We start from the raw sequence: 16,533 nt of genomic DNA, 5'->3' as shown, positions 1-16,533 counted from the left end.
AATGAACCCATCCATCTCTTCACAATAACGCTTCTTCTATCCGGGTTGCTGCAGCCTTTCCCAGTTACCTATGTACCTAGGTAATGCAGACTACACCGTGAACTGGTCGGCAGTCAGTTGGGACAACGTTATGTTACATTATGAAGTGAATGTAAAGTTTTGAAATTATTTATATTTTTTTTTATTCCAGATCCTGATATTTGAACAGGGGTGTGTATACTTTTTAAATCTACCCTTATTCCCTGCAGGCGACATTTCAATTTCTGAAGTTCTCTGATGAAATATGTTTGAGAATTTTTTCTACACACTTGATGATAGCTTTGGCATACTCGTAGTAGTGTTAGTGGTGCAACGCTACTTTCCTTGTAAGATTTAATTTTGTACTTGGAAGCCAAAAGTGACATGAGTATCGGAAACATATGTTACTCATAAGGTGCCGTTATTTTATTAGGGCGTTAAATAGTCTTACTAGGGAGGACAAAATGTGTACTAGTACATCATGGACACTAAGCAAGTTATCAAATAAACGCTCAAACGGCTTTCCATGCAACAGGACTACTTTGGCGAATGCTCTGAAAGTGTCATCAAAGACAACCTGGTGACGGTGTACGAGATCCTCGAAGAAATGCTCGACAACGGATTTCCACTGGCAACTGAGTCCAACGTACTCAAGGAGATGATCAAGCCTCCGACCATCCTTCGGTCGGTCGTCAATACACTCACGGGTAAACGCAAGGCGGATGTTATGTCATCTCAAAATGTGCTGCAAGATAGTTCAAAGCTTTTGTTGCCTTTCTTTTCAGGGGGAAGCAACGTTGGGGACACGCTCCCCACAGGTCAACTGTCCAATATCCCCTGGAGGCGAGCTGGTGTTAAATACACCAACAATGAAGCGTACTTTGATGTTATTGAGGAAATAGATGCCATTTTGGACAAATCAGGTTGGAAGACTCTCATCGCTACAACTACCTACCAAGATATCCATTCATCCATTTTCTGAGCCGCTTACCCTCACAAGGTTCGTGGGAGTGCTGGAGCTTATCCCAGCTATCTTCAGGCGGGAGGCGGGGTACACCCTGAAATGGTTGCCAGGCAATCGCAGGGCACATAAAAATAAACACAGTTTGTTTCACAGTTTTAGGGTAGGGGATTTGAACCCAGGCTCCATTCTTCCCCTTTGCTTGTCCGGGTTTTCTACAGGTACTCTGACTTCAAGTCACATTCCAAAAATATGCACCTTAGGTCAACCGAAGCCTCTAAATTGTCCGTAGGTGTGAAACTAAATATGAATGGTTGTTTAGTAATATGTGCCCTGTGAATGACTGGTAACCAGTCTCGGGTGTACCCCGCCTCTTGCCCAAAGTCAACTAGAATATGCTCCAGCTCCCCCTAAGGAGGACAACTACTGTAGAAAGTGGATACATGGATCTTTCATGAAAGCTTTTATTAACTCTCCTCTCAAGGTTTTCATTAACATTCTTGACATTTCAATTGATGTACCAACTAAAGTTAACCATTCTGTTCAACACGCTTTAACACCCAAAATTGGCTGAGCTATAAGGTGTTTGATCCTGGAGGTAACATTGTGTAAATAAGTGGACCTACGTTATGATATGTCAACCGTGCTTGTTGTTCAGGTTCCACGGTGTTTGCCGAGATTCAGGGTGTGATTGAAGCCTGCGTCCGACTTACAGGGATGCCTGACCTCACTCTCTCCTTTATGGTAAGTCAGTTTTTATAGACAGAAAATGTACAGTCATGCCCTAATTTACAAGCTAGATTTGTTCCGTGATTGCTCTCATATCTCAAATCATCTTTGGACATTGTCATGAATGGAAATGCCATTAATCCGTTCTGAACCTCTCAAAAAACGGACTTTTTAAAAATATCTAATTGAACAATTTATATTTAATGATGAGGCAGCATGGTTGATGACTGGTTAGCACATCAGCTTCAGAATTTTGAGGCATTGGTTTCAAATCTGGGGTCACCTGTAGGGAGTTTGCATGTTGTCCCTCTGCCTGTGTGTTTTTTTTTCTGGGTATTCTGGTTGCCTCCCACATTCCAAAACATGCACGGGTTGATTGATAACTCTAAACTGTACACATGCGTGAATGTGAAAGTGAATGATTGTCTGAAATTGGCTAGCGACCAGTTCAGGGAGTAGCCACCTCCCGCCCTGAGTCAGCTGGGACAGGCGCCACTACGCTTGCTAAGGATATGTGGAATGGAAAATGGATGGATGGATGAATGGATTATCGTTTCATGCATTCATTTATTGGACATTGTATATCAGGTGTGTGATCCTTGACCCCCAGGGAAAAGTATAGTACTTAGAAACATAGTAAACATAGATAATGAAAGAAAAGACTGTTGCAACTAAGCTGCAGTAATATTAATCTTTTTTTTATAGATTATTAAAAAATACCTGTGAGTGTTGTCATATTTGTCTATTGGCATATGTCGCTACCGTTATTCCTCCCTGTTTTAAAATAGAAGTTGTTGAAAGGTTTCCAGCATTGTTATAAGTACCGTAGCATCAATGCTAGTTTTGTTAGCTCGAGAAAGTGTGATATTAATTTGCTTGTGTCCGCACATACTCACCTCTGGGACATATTCATTGGTGTGGAGGCAATAATTAACTCATAACGATGCAAAGTTCCTGCATATCCCCTCACTTGCACTGTAATTCAAAATATGTTTTGAATTTCCATAGCCACTCCCATCACACTTCAGTTGTACAGTCGGGTAGTCCCCTACCCCTGTCCTGCATGCTTCCCCTCCTGTCTTGTCCCGTCCGTACTTCACAGGATGGAGCACTACTGCCATATGCAACTCTCAATTGTAATGGATCATTGTACTAGCCCTATAATAATTTACTTTACTCATCTTAATTCCAGCTAATGCCCTGTCTTTTCTTGTCTTCTCATCCTAAATTACCAAGTTATCTTTTCTCTTTCTCTCCTCTTTAATTTTCCTGTTACTCACCTTGAAATCTTTGTTCTCTCCGACTGAAATTTTCAGTAAAAATCCGAATACAAAGAACCACAGTGGCTGATTTAAAATCCCACTGTGGCACAATAAAACTGTTCCGCATACAGATCCCCCTTTCTGTTTGACCTAACAGCCAAACAGGACATAAACACAAAAGTTTTCCTAGCCATTATATTGTGTTGTGTTAACATTTAGCTCGCAGAGTTACATAATTCAAAATAATGTGGTTTGATTAAACACACTGTGTGTAATTAGCTTTGTTTTATGTTTAGTTTTCCAATGAATTTAAATTATGAGTGTCAGTAAACAACCTGAAGCAAGCACTGACTATCATTTTTGAAGAATTGTTGACTTCTTGTCAAAGATGTACTTCTTGTGAAGTCCGCTACCAGCTTCTGTTGCTCGTAGTTAAAAATTGGTCGAGTGACGGCTCATGTTTTGAAAAACTTGTAAGTCAAGGTACCACTGTAATTTTTAATCATTTTAGACATTATGTAAATCTGATTTAGTGTTGTCTCTCTGTGTATTGAAGAATCCCCGTCTCTTGGACGATGTCAGCTTTCACCCGTGTGTGCGGTTCAAGCGCTGGGAATCGGAGCGCGTACTCTCCTTCATCCCGCCTGATGGCAACTTCACCCTCATGACTTATCATGTCAGCTCACAAAAGTAAGTAGAGACAATACTAAATGTACAGTGGTGTTTTGAATGCAAAAATATTTCTAATCACACTCCTACAAGCAGCCCATTTACTCTTCTTTAATATTTAATCATTGATTAGTTGTATTTTTCTGTCCAGTACTTGGCAAAAATCTTAAGTCATCGTTATTTGTTTTAGCATTTGTTGTTTTTGCAGTGTAATATATTAAGATATTGAAGCGTTTAGTGACGCCATAGTGGGCTATATCAGCTTCGACCTTCCTCTGTCGAATCTTTATGCTTTCCTTGTGCTTGTGTTGGGTTTTCTTCTACTTCTTCATGTTGCATCCCATATTACGTTCACTGAATAAATTGAATTGTCCATCTAGTGTAAGTGTGAATTGTTGTCTGTTTGTGTCATTTAGTCTTGGGTCATTTCTCAGCTCAAGATGCGCCGTATAACTTTAACTCACAATTGCTGTCTCTATTTTTGTTTCCGTGTTACTTATTCCAAAAACACGTTCAGTGTCCGTACTTGATTGTCAAAATCAACCGTGTTGCCGTTCACAGTCTGGTGGCCATCCCGGTGTACGTGAAGCAGAACATCAGCTTCATGGAGACGGGTTCGTGCGGACGGTTGGACATCACGATCGGACCCAAGCAGACAATGGGGAAAACGGTGGAGGGTTTGGTGGTCACCATCCACATGCCTAAAGCCGTGCTCAGTGCCAACCTAACTCCCACACAGGGGAACTACACGTATGACCTCGCCACCAAGGTGAATGCTCACTCAGCTCATAAGGAGCCCAGACATTCAATTACTGCTCGTGTTTCTGGGACTAAGTACCCATTGTATTTCCACTCAAGAAGGTACAATTGATGCACAGTCATCTGCCTAACATCATCACATTTTTATTCAACACAGTTTACAGTTTTATTTGGGATAGTCTCGCATTATCTTTGCTTCTAGCTCGCATTGACAGCTCAGTATTTGAATTTAAAGGCCAGTAGTGGACCCATCTGGTTCACAGTTCCTAGGGGTTGGGTTTCACATCTCAACTCTTGCATTCCTGCGTAGAGCTTGGATATTCTCCTTGGACTTGTGTAGGTTTTGACTGGCGACCAGTCCAGGGTGCAATCCAGCTTTCGGTCGTAGCTGCGATTGACTCCAGCTCACGTTGACCTTAATGTGTCTAAGTTGTACAGAAAATGAATGCCAGTGGATGCCAGGCCACAACATTACACTTTTCAAATTTCCAAAAATATCACTGAAATGCATTCATTTTTGGTCCATGTAATAAAACGCCAACATGATCCATACACTGGCCAACCACAGTGCATATTTAGACCATAGTTTATTAATATACTGACAAAGAGTATGAATCCATTTGGACATCAATACTTTTTGTCTTTTACCACTTTCTAACATCATGTCCAGATGAAAACCATCCCATTCAATTTATAAAAATACCTTTTGACTCCAAATTTGGTGACTGTATGAGTAATTTTAGGCCAGTTATTACAAAGCAGTATTTGGAACAGATAATAACTTTATTGTTTTTTTATTTTTATTCTCATTTTTATTTATTTTCATCTTGTTTATATGAATGCACTGACGCAGGAGAGGTACTCCAGTTTCATTGTACAGTGTCGTAAGGTGACAATAAATGGCATTCATTCATTCATTATATATATTTTTTTTATTGAATGTTTTTCTTTTTTAGCATGTGTAAAGGTAACACTAGAAACACAACAAAAGACAAAATTACTGAAACTAGTGTCAATTGTTATGTTGAACTCAAATTGGAGAATGTCTTGTGCAATTGAGAGCAATGGTATCCTCTTGTAAAAAAAAAAAATCAGAAAAAAAATATGTAGTCACAGGCCCATCTGTAGAAGCAAATAAACATGCTTAAGCACGTTTACAGAAAACTTGGGGTGCTGGAAATCTGTGATCTATGGTATTATCTAGATCAGCGGTCGGCAACCTTTGACACCGAAAGAGCCATTTCAACCCGGTTTCCACGGAAAAGAAAACACTGGGAGCCGCACATCTAAAATGAAGAAAAAAAAAAAACTTCTACTACTTTACCGCAGCATGTTTCTCCATTGGCTTTGCCGGGCTTGAAAGTCGCTCAAAATAGACGGCGTTTCAGCGGGTATACCCGCTTCCGCAGTGTGACGTCTATTTTGAGCGACGAAAAAATAATATCAAATAATTTAATTAATATTTTAATATTTCAAGATCACAATCTTCAAATTTAGAACTAAAATAATATAAAAACTAACACAAATAAAACGCACTTCAATTAAATACAAAAAAAATTTTTAGTAATTTATTTTCCCAAGCCAATCAGAGCCGCATTATAAGAATGAAAGAGCCGCATGAGGCTCCGGAGCCGCGGGTTGCCGACTGCTGATTCTAGATTATTGCATTGAAGACAAGATATTGCATGTCAAACATTTGACGGCAGTCACTGGATAAAGATTTTCGCGCCCCACACCGGAAGTGTGTCAATAATCAGAAAAAACACAAGCAAAACAATGTTGCTTATCGTTCAATATGTACTATTCATCCTGCTCTTCTAAAAATACATATACATGTATTTTTTACTATACATTTACTTCTGCTTATCTGGGTATGCATTTAGACATTTATTTGCTACTTCATGGTTGTAATTGAATAGGGTCCATGTGTGTTTTGTTTAGGTGTTGGTTTGGGATGTCGGGAAGCTGAACCCCCAGAAGCTTCCGAACCTCCGAGGCAGCCTAAGTGTGCAGTCTGGCGCACCGAAACCCGAGGAGAACCCCTCGCTCAACATCGACATGAAGATCCAGCAGCTGGCCATATCAGGTAAACCTAAACAACGGTGTAATATCACGATGTGTTTTTCAAAAAACAATTTTTTTCTTTTCAGGCCTAAAGGTAAACCGCCTGGACATGTATGGAGAGAAGTACAAACCCTTTAAAGGAGTCAAATACCTCACCAAAGCTGGGAAGTTTCAAGTGCGGACCTAATTGAATCACAACTCCACAATCACGACCCACACACAGCATTCCAAGTTATCCAAACCTCAGCCTTATTAACATTCTAACAGTTATTTATTAAATATGTGTTATGGCATTAACAGGCTTTGTATAATATACATACATATATATATGTGTATATATAATACAAGAGGCATATTTGTGACCGGTGAAGGGAAGCCTTAATGATACTAATAAAACAGAAAAGGTCACACGGATGATGAATGCGTGTGACGTTTTCTGTTTGCACATCATTTCATCATATGTTGTTTTGCTTAAGGGAATATATTGCTTTGTAAACACAACACAATCAAGTCATTGAAATGTTGCTTGCATGTTGCTTTCTGCACATTTTTTTACTACTTATGTAATGAAAAACAACACTGTTTTAGCACACGTTTACTCTGTAATGTGGCCTTGTCAGGTGCTTTGTTCAGGAGTTTCTAACACAATCTACGTTTTATAGATCTGGTACAGCAAGGTAGGTATCTCTTGTGTAATATCTGCACACTGTTATGTCAGCCGGTGATTGGCTTTAAGGAATACCGACTTAGAAACATGGCTGAAGCTCGTATTCTTGAATGCAATTTCCTATCTTAGACAAGCGTTTCCACAACCCTTTCTTGACGTGAAAATGTTGCATCAGGGTCAACTTCAGTGCACAAGAGATCTTATAAAAATGTTTGAGTATAAAATGCACTCTTGTTTGTGTACCTTTTATTTTACATTAATGGTCATGTCAATTGTGTACAATTTTACTGTTCTTTTTGTGCAGTGATTCCCAGCATTTTCCTCAAAAATTTTTTTTTCATGCACCCACTACAGAAGTGGGAAGAATGTGAAATTACATTACATTAATCACATTAATACAATGAATTTGAAGATGCCTTTCAGAATATCTGAGGACAGCATACATGAAACTACTAAAAAATTCAGTAGGCAACATCTAAAATCCAACAACTAAAACAAATTATAGCAGAATAAATTAGACCAAACAAAACTATTTAAACGTTTTGAGCAGATATGATAATGGGAAGAAAGTGTATTGGCAATGTTGATTTTGTGATGTAAAATTTTCCATTTCTGCCATTGAAAAATTCATCCATTTTCTTAGTTGTTTACCCTTACAAGGGTGACGGGGGTGGTAGAGCCAACCCAGCTATCACTGGGCAGGTGGAAGGGTACACCCTGAACTGGTTGCCAGTCAGTCACAGGGCAAGTATCAACATCATCACTGAGCGGGAGTCGATCCCAGGCTGCCTGCACCAAAGTCAGGCGCGTGTATCACTTCACTATTAGTGACTCTTGATTGAAAAACACATTTTGTTAAAATATTCTACATTTAAAAAAATAAAATAAAGTTGCTGTATTACTGTAGAATTTCAATATATTCAGTTATATGTTTCACATGAAGGGCGGCACAGTGCATAAGCTGGTAAAGCTTTGGCCTCACAGTTCTGAGGATCTGGGTTTGATCCTGGCCCCACCTGTGTGGAGTTTATGTTTTTTCCCCGTGCCTGTGTGGGTTTTCTCCGGGCACACTGGTTTCCTCCCAGATCACAAAAACATGCAACATTAATTGGACACCAAATTCCCCCAGGTGTGATTGTCAGTGCGGATGTTTTGTCTCCACGTGCCCTACGATTGGCTGGCAACCAGTTTAGGGTGTACCCCGCCTCCTGGTCGTTGACAGCTGGGATAGCCTCCACCATTCCTTGCGACCCTTGTGAGGATAAGCGGCAAAGACAATGGATGGATGTCTCACATGATCAGTATTAAATCTTATTAATTTGCATGGTTTTGTCCAGGTACTCACACTTAGTACAACCCACATTTCATAAACAATCATGTTCGGTACTGAAGACCATAGGTGGGATTGTGAGAGTGAATGGTTGGTGACCAGCCCACGGTGTACCCTGACTCTGTTCCATGCTATATTTAATAACTTGGAAACTATAGTACTCTTCCTTTGACTGCTATTTTTGAAAGTTTAGCTCTCTCTGATGCTGTTGTCACTCTCTGCTGGCCATGGCATGTGCTATGCGGATGTGACCACAAAAAGGCAGAGGATAACAACTGGACTTGGTTGGGGTTTAATCAGAGGCACTAATAATGATCTCATTTGTTGAGCTGTAGAGGAGGAAAGAGTTTTGAAATGACTTGTCTTGGTTTCTTGTTTTGGACCACAAAGATCTGGCATTTGAACAGGAATGTGTTGACTTTTTATACCCACTGTTAAGTTAATTGAAAGTACAAACTCCTATGTGCTTAAAAAAAAAAAAAAGTAGAATACAGATCAAGCCGTTACCATTAGATTGTCATTCAGAATCAGTCTTTTTATTTTTCCAAGGCACAAACAGAGCACATGTTTGAGTGGCCATCAACTCTCAGGATACAATCCGGGTGCATGAGATACATCACGCGAGTACATATATACTAATCGTTTGTACTCCCTGTCGCTCTGAGAAAGCGGATGGTACATGCTCGTTACATTCTTTCCCTTTAATAGCGTGCATCTTTACATTGACACACACACAAAATGATGCTCCATTTAACAGTTACATTTGCCCAGCAATCATACAAAATACTTTATAATAAAAGCAAAACAAGATCTTAAAATCCATGGAGTGCGGCATTGGTTGCGTGTAATTTTGTGTAATTGTGACCCCACAACTCCAAATACATGACCCCAAAACAATTCAACTGTTATGGAAATAGTACATGAAAACAAAAGTTACACGTTGGTAGAAAAGATACGAAATTCGGTAAAAAAAAAGGTGTGTGGTGATGGGCTTTTGAATTATTATATAGTATAGCTTTAATTTGTAATGCAATGCCAAATGCAGCATTTTGCTTCAAAATAATATTTAAAAAAAAATCAGCAGGCATAAAACCTTCACATTTCAATAGGGTTGGATATTTGACTATATATTTCCTTGACTAACTGTGAGGGAAATTTGAATTTCAAACACTTCAATTATCAGAATACGATACATGTAGTTCCTGTTTCCATGCCAATGTTGTATTGAGCTCAGTTTTTTGGAGGAGTACATTCTGTACATTGCGTGGCTAGGCTTCCTATAGCCAAAATCCATCCATCCATTTTCCAAGCTGCTGATCCTCACAAGGGTTGCGGGAGTCCTGGAGACTATCCCAGCTGACTTTGGGCAAGAGTGCTGTTGGTTATCTTAAGACAGAAAACTAGATGAGACTGAACCAACAAGTATAACACACCATTTTTGCCCAAAAGAAAAGAACTCATTAGCAATAAAGAAAATAAAATTGCTTAAATTTAATAAAAATCTAATTTTTATTTATTATACCTATCCCGATCATTAATCATGTGTTCCTCCATATTGTCACTCATGCGCACGTGCACAACACACACACACACACACCACACACACACGCACACACTCAAAACCAACACTATGCAAATACTTCAATTTGGTGAAATGTGCCATTTTATCAGCAGTCACTCATTTATGGAATTACACACTTCATTGCCAAGCATTTAAAATCCAAAAGACTACATCGTTCAAGCGATAAGCGCCACCAAACCTTGAAACTGACACGCAGATCTTCAATTAGTTAAGAGCAGCGTTAAATGTCAAAGTAAACATGTGTGTGTGTGTGTGGGGGGGGGGGGGGCTTTGTCCTGAATATCTGAGATCGATGTACACTCATTCACACACAAAATACTTCATTGTTAAGAAATAACGCTCTTTGAAACACAAAAGTCCTATCACAATGTTTCGAGTCGCCTTTTAGAAACTAGAAAACATCTTCATGCAAAAAATATATAGCTACCTGCAATCAACATACCAAAAATATATATTAATAAAAAGGCTTCCTTTGTGTCCATTTTAATAAGGGACAAAAGAAGCTTTAAATGACGCAAATCTACAGTGGATGATGGAGAATCATCTGCAGTATGTCGATGTTGCTACTTCTTTTTTTTTTTTCCACTCTTTTATACGTATTCTGTTCACAAAGTCACTGCTGCGTTCACTGGTACCAGGGAGTCTTGCGCACCCAGCGCAAAGTGAATCCCGCGTCCGTGCGGATCTTGATGGAGGCCGCCTCAGCTTCCCTGACTGTCTCCTTCACAGACTGCATCAGGTTCTGGGCGTTGTGGACCAGCATCTCTGTGGCCTGCGCAAAGCAAGGAGACATCGGGTGCCGAGACATAACAACAGAGACGGCACACACAAAACATGATTTTTTTTTTATGTCGTTATGGGGACATACAGTATTACGGAAAATTTTGCTTCGCAACCTCACTCAAGCAATTACCGTAATTGCCGGCTACAAGCCGCGACTTTTTTCACACGCTTTCAACCCCAACAGAGCGCACCTGGTTATGAGCTTCGGAACACAGAAATAGTTTAGTAAATATAGTAAATATTTTATTCCATACGATAAGGATACATGAGTATTTTTTTCTAATTCCGAGCTCATTAAAGATGCAGTTATTTGTCGTGAGGTTCATCCTGTCAGGGGTCGCAATAATGAATCACATGATGTACCGAGACAACGCTGTGACACAAAGTACAAGTACCTACATTTGAGTGCTCGCCAAGTACGGATACTTTATAATGGCATTAAGTTTGGCAATTGTTATGAAAATATGTTTTAAATTAATATTTCTCAAAAGCGTAAAAAAAACTTTTCACCCCAATATAATATTTTTTGGGGGGAATGACATCATCTACATCCATCCATTAATTTTCTGTCCTGCTCACCTCACAAAGGTTGCAGGCATGCTGGAACCAGTTTCAGCTGACTCCGGACAAGAGGCGGGCGTACTGGTACCCAGCCATACGGCACATATAATAAATAAATGAGCATTTGCACTCATATCCACACATTAGGGCAATTTCGAGTTTTCAATTAACCTGCCATGCTTGTTTTTGGGATGTGGGACCAAACGGGAGTACCTGGAGAAAACCCACACAGGGAGAATACGCAAACTTAACACAGGTGAGCTCAGATTTGAACCTGGGTCCTCAAAACTGTTAAGCAGATGTGATAACCAGTGTTCCACCGTGACAACTTTTCATTATTGACATTTGACCAAATTTATGTTCACTTGTTGTTACGTTCGCCATTCAGTTCCCCTAAATGAGCCTATAACATTCGGCATTTCAGTTTTGTGGTGGCTCAATCTGAACACTAGGGGGCAGTATATACATTATATAAGAGACTGAAGAAATGCATGAAGAAAAACTCAGTTTAATGGATTCAATGTTACCTCTCTGTGTTAACTATGACAACAACAACTTTCTTTCGGCTTGTCCCGTTAAGGGTCGCCACAGAGTGTCATCTCAGATGAACACTCATATTTGTTTGGCACAGTTTTTACACCGGATGCCCTTCCTGACGTAACCCCCACTTGGGACTGGAGGCCCCAGTGAGAAATGAACTCATGACCCCTTGTTTACCAAACCAATGCTCTAACTACTGAGATATGGTGCACCCCCCACCCCACCCCCATTTTGTGTGTTGACTTTGAAATACAATAAAAAATAAATATGTACTGCACAAGACTACATTTTAGGAATATCACAAGGTTTACAATAAAACTGAGACATGAAAACTGCACCGATAGTTGGAATTCAAGTCTGATAAGTAGAGGTACCACTGTACAATACTGGTACCGTATTTCCCGGCCTACGGAGCGCACCTGGTTAAAAGCCTACAGAGTACATTTGTAAAGGAAATACCATTTGGTACATACATACGGCGCAGCTGTGTAAAAGCTGCAAGTGCCTACATTGAAACCCAGATTGAAAGATGAGATATTTACAAAGAAAGACGGTACACAGAAAGAGTTTAACGCTGTTAAATATCGCTAATGCTGACACCGTGCTAGCGCTAACAATAACAGGACCGGTTAAAATAAAACCTACCAGTAAATATCACTGAGACACGCCAGTAACACAGCAGCAACACGCTAGCACAGCACGAATGCTAACGCGGCGCTATCAGGGCCGGTAAAAGTCACTTCCTCGGCACATATATTCCATTGGTCCCATTCTTACCTTTTCCGCTTGAGTGACCCCTTGCGGCCGTTAGGAAAAAAAATGCACAAATTAGCCGCATCGCCGCATAAACCGTAGGGTTGAAGGTGTGTGAAAAAAGTTGCGGTTTATAGGCCGGAAATTACGGGATATAAAAATGATGATATTAAGTAACTATGACATAAACAGTAAATGCCATGTTTTCAAATGATGGTTTTACCTGCTCGGACTCCTCTTCGCTAATGTTTGTTCTACCCAGCATGGTTGCTTTCACCGTGGATAAAATCTTCAACTGAGTACTGATGGTAGGGATCCGCTCACACACCTTCAACGTGAGAGAGAAGAGATCAATTTGGGGGCGGTTACAGATTGCCGTCCAGTCGTGAATTCTCATTGGGGGAACCATGCTGGCTGTCGCAGGTCAGTCTTAGTTTGTCATTCCAAACAAACCTGCAGCAGGTTGGTCCTGATGCGTCTGTCCGTGCACTGCTTGGCCACTTCCTTGGCGAGTCTCGTCACCTCATCCGACGCTTTGGCGATGTCCTTGGCGCACTGGATCAGCGCTCGCTTGTTGCCGCTGCCGCCGCGCACCAGCCGGGACATCTCGGCCATCAGGAGAGCCATGCGCTTGGCGGCCGCGATGATGTCGTTGCCCTGGTATGAGGAGGCAAGAGAGTAATGAGAGGGATGAGGATGAGGAGGAGGATGGATTTGCCATGATTGAGAAGAATGTAATGGAGAAACAGTATATGAACAAGTACTGGGAAACATCTTTTAACCCAGTGATTCCCAAGGCCATTAGTATTTTGGTTTCCATGCTTTTTAAACATTTTTGTTGGGTGGTGAGATTTTTTTTTTTTTTTCAATGAATATGTGGATTGGGTCAATGAAAGGTGGGAAAACACAGGTTTAACCATGCTGCTCCCCAAGTCTTCATCTTACCAAGACATTTTTGGAGAATTTGTTCTTTCAACTTTGTGGATAATAGTTTAGAGAAGGCCTTTTTTTCTTTTTTACCACGACAACAGCAAAACACGATTTGATGATTTGGGTTGTAAAAGAACTTCATTAAACACCTTTGGGATGAACTGGAGTACAATACAGATTTTGAGTCAGCAGCCCTCCAAATATAGTACAAAGTCATTCTCAAGTCTCTATTGTCAGCAATGGCCATAAGTCCCAACACTTTTGTCCATATATTGCATGAGGTTTGTTAATATGACGGGGGTTAAAAATCATGAAAATGGCAGCGAATGCTAATGACACGCATATTGTTTTTTTTTTTTTTTAGCAAGGCAGGCTTCCTTTGTTAGTAACATGCATTGTATACACAGAGAATATCATTGTGATATTTACATGCACGGTGACCCATTTTTCAGTGCTTTTAGTAACCATGGGGTCCCAACTACGTCACCCAGAAGTCTTTGGGAAACTGTCATTCTTGGCATCGCAGGTTGCTCTGACAACAAGTGATTGACAACAGAGAAACGTCTCCTTTAAATCACCACCATGGGGGGGTGGGTCATTGTGAAGCTAGTTCATCATAGTGGTGCATCGAAAGCCATTCCAACAACTGTCAACATTTAATACAACTTCAGCACCGTCTGAGCAGCCACAGCTGGTTGGAGGTTGCCATGGTAGTGGCAAATGCATTTGGTTTGAGTGGCACTTTTTTTTTTTTTTTTTTTTTTGATGCATGCGTGTGTTGAGAGAAGTGGTGGAGTCAAATAATCCAGCGCCCAAAATGCGCTCGTGACATCATGTCAGACCTTGCTGGACCACTTGCGCGCCTCCTGGTGCAGAGCCTGGGCAGCCGCCAGCATGGGTTGATTGACAGGCTGGTTGGAGGGCATCAGCAGCAGCTCTGGCTCATAGTCATCCTCACCATCAGTAAACTCATCTTCATCATCTACCTCTACTGCCTCCTGGCAGGGCAAGGGGTGAAGGATTGTATTGCGGCGGAGGAGGATTGATAGGGGAGGGGGAAATGTGGAGGGGAAAAGGGGAGGGGGAGAGCAGGGAATGGCAGGAGGGAAGGAGGTGTTTAGTACACTATGAGAAGCAGAAGGTGAAAGAACAGAGGAAGAACTGAAGGAGGAATACAGGCATCATGGAGGAGCGGGGAGGGCAGGGGAGGCGGGACTGCACGGTGAAGGCCAGGTGGGAAAAAAATAAGAATGGAGCAGTGGTCCTGATGTAGTGATCTAACATGGCTAAGGCCTCCTTCCGCAACATTTAGGAAAACAGATGAGCGGGATGCAAATAAAGTGACTTTTTGATCACACTCTCTGGAGAGAGTGGTGAAATGGAGCAGATGCGCAACAACATATGAATAAACTAATAACAAGGAATTATTCCGTTCACATCAAAACAAGAAAGATGGAATACTACAGACATAAACATCAAAGGACATCAGCATTTATCCATTTTCCTCATTAGGGTAGCAGGTGACCTGGGGTTTATCCCAGCTGACTTTCGCTGAGAGGCAGGACCAACCTCAGTCGCACATTTACAAACATTTATACTCGTATTCACACTACGGGTTGAACTGATTGGTCAACAAGTCAGCTTTACGACTATGAAAGTCAGCTAAAGGCTAATCACGTGTTTTTTGCAATGTGTCTTACAATCAAAATGGACTTTCCACTAGCCCATCCTCTTCTGGATTTAAAGCTCTGTGGAGCAGCAAAATGTCGCACCAAAAAGACCACACAGTCTTCATACTACACACATTCCTGGGTCAGAGAGTATGAGAAGAATTTGCTTGTGGATGGCAATAGCGATTAGCCTTGCTAGCTAAGACTATTCCCAATCGCCACTATACATGCTAACCACTTCTAGACCGTGTACCAAAGATCCTTCTCTAGAACCTTATATTGGATGCTGGACGTATGAATGGTCATAAGATTAAGTACACTTACACATTCTAGTAAAATTGAACTTTGGTGAACAAGTATTACTTTAACAGTGGCTTAAGTTTTAATTCAGAGAGCTGTTGAACTGCACTGCACTACACCTGGTTATGGCATCTAGTTATAGAATATTTTGAATACAGTACTGTACATTGGAAAAAGCTTTTACTATGAATTCTATATATATTCAATACTACAGCATACTACTGCAAATGATAAAAGAACATACTGTTAAATGAAAACTTAGATAAGCATTCAGCGCTTTGGGTTGTGCAAGTATTTAATGAATTGTGCAGTAAATGTGTGTGTGCACCACTTTTTTGTTTCTTTTGGTTTACCAGATGACAGTTTCCAGTTTCCTTCTGAAATTGGAATCAAGCCACTCATGGCCACATCTCGGCATTGACGTGACTCACAAAATATGGATCATATTCCATGACCAAAATAGTCAAGGTCAGTTTTACAAATATAGGCAAATGTGCACATGTGGACCGACCTTGCTGGACCACTTGCGGGCCTCGTCGTGCAGCTGTTTGGCGGCCACCATCATTGGCTCGCTGACGACCTCTCCAGCCTTCTGCTCCGGGAACTCTTCATCCTTTTCCTCGGGAGGAGGAGGACGAGGGGGCGGCACCTCGCCCTCTGGCAGCGGCGGCTTGGGTGGAGCCTGCTCATCGCTCAGCTGAATACAAAACACACAATTTGATGATGAGGCTACATACGGACCACATCCAGTGTTACAGTTGAAAAAATAAAAGCATTCAAAGCATTTCCTGAGTGAATACGCATTGAACATACCGGAACTTGGAGCTTATCGAGGTCAGGTGGTGGAGGGGGGAAGTCTATCTCCTGAGGCTGGAAGGCCTCTCTGACTTTTCCAACAGCGCCCAGGATCCTTAGACAGGAGTCCAAATAGGCCTTCTGCAGCCCTGTGGGAGGA

The 16,533-nt window shown here is 41.1% G+C and overlaps 2 protein-coding genes across 3 annotated transcripts in view; one reads left to right on the top strand and one right to left on the bottom strand.

The window, feature by feature from the left end:
* Positions 1–544: 544 nt before the first annotated feature.
* On the top strand, positions 545–6,649 carry LOC133510076 (AP-3 complex subunit mu-1). Its single transcript, XM_061837756.1, has 7 exons — positions 545–725; positions 804–941; positions 1,638–1,723; positions 3,527–3,660; positions 4,201–4,408; positions 6,340–6,484; positions 6,549–6,649. The coding sequence occupies exons 1-7, from the start codon at positions 545–547 to the stop codon at positions 6,647–6,649; spliced, it is 993 nt and encodes a 330-aa protein (XP_061693740.1).
* Positions 6,650–8,973: 2,324 nt separating this feature from the next.
* LOC133509479 (vinculin-like) overlaps positions 8,974–16,533 on the bottom strand; it is a 31,307-nt gene continuing 23,747 nt past the window's right edge. Inside the window, exons 17-22 of one of the 2 annotated variants that reach the window (XM_061836507.1) lie at positions 16,392–16,522; positions 16,090–16,275; positions 14,451–14,606; positions 13,132–13,335; positions 12,902–13,006; positions 8,974–10,813 (exon numbers count right to left, since the gene is read on the bottom strand). In XM_061836507.1, the coding sequence (XP_061692491.1) occupies positions 10,667–10,813; positions 12,902–13,006; positions 13,132–13,335; positions 14,451–14,606; positions 16,090–16,275; positions 16,392–16,522 (929 nt within the window). In that variant the 3' untranslated portion in view covers positions 8,974–10,666. The remainder of the gene's footprint in view (positions 10,814–12,901; positions 13,007–13,131; positions 13,336–14,450; positions 14,607–16,089; positions 16,276–16,391; positions 16,523–16,533) is intronic. The other variant, XM_061836508.1, reaches the window with a different exon arrangement.

The sequence above is a fragment of the Syngnathoides biaculeatus genome, chromosome 12 (assembly GCF_019802595.1).
Source record: "Syngnathoides biaculeatus isolate LvHL_M chromosome 12, ASM1980259v1, whole genome shotgun sequence".
NCBI lineage: Eukaryota > Metazoa > Chordata > Actinopteri > Syngnathiformes > Syngnathidae > Syngnathoides > Syngnathoides biaculeatus.
Note: the sequence above shows the minus strand (reverse complement) of the source record. Positions and strands in the feature narration are given on the sequence as shown.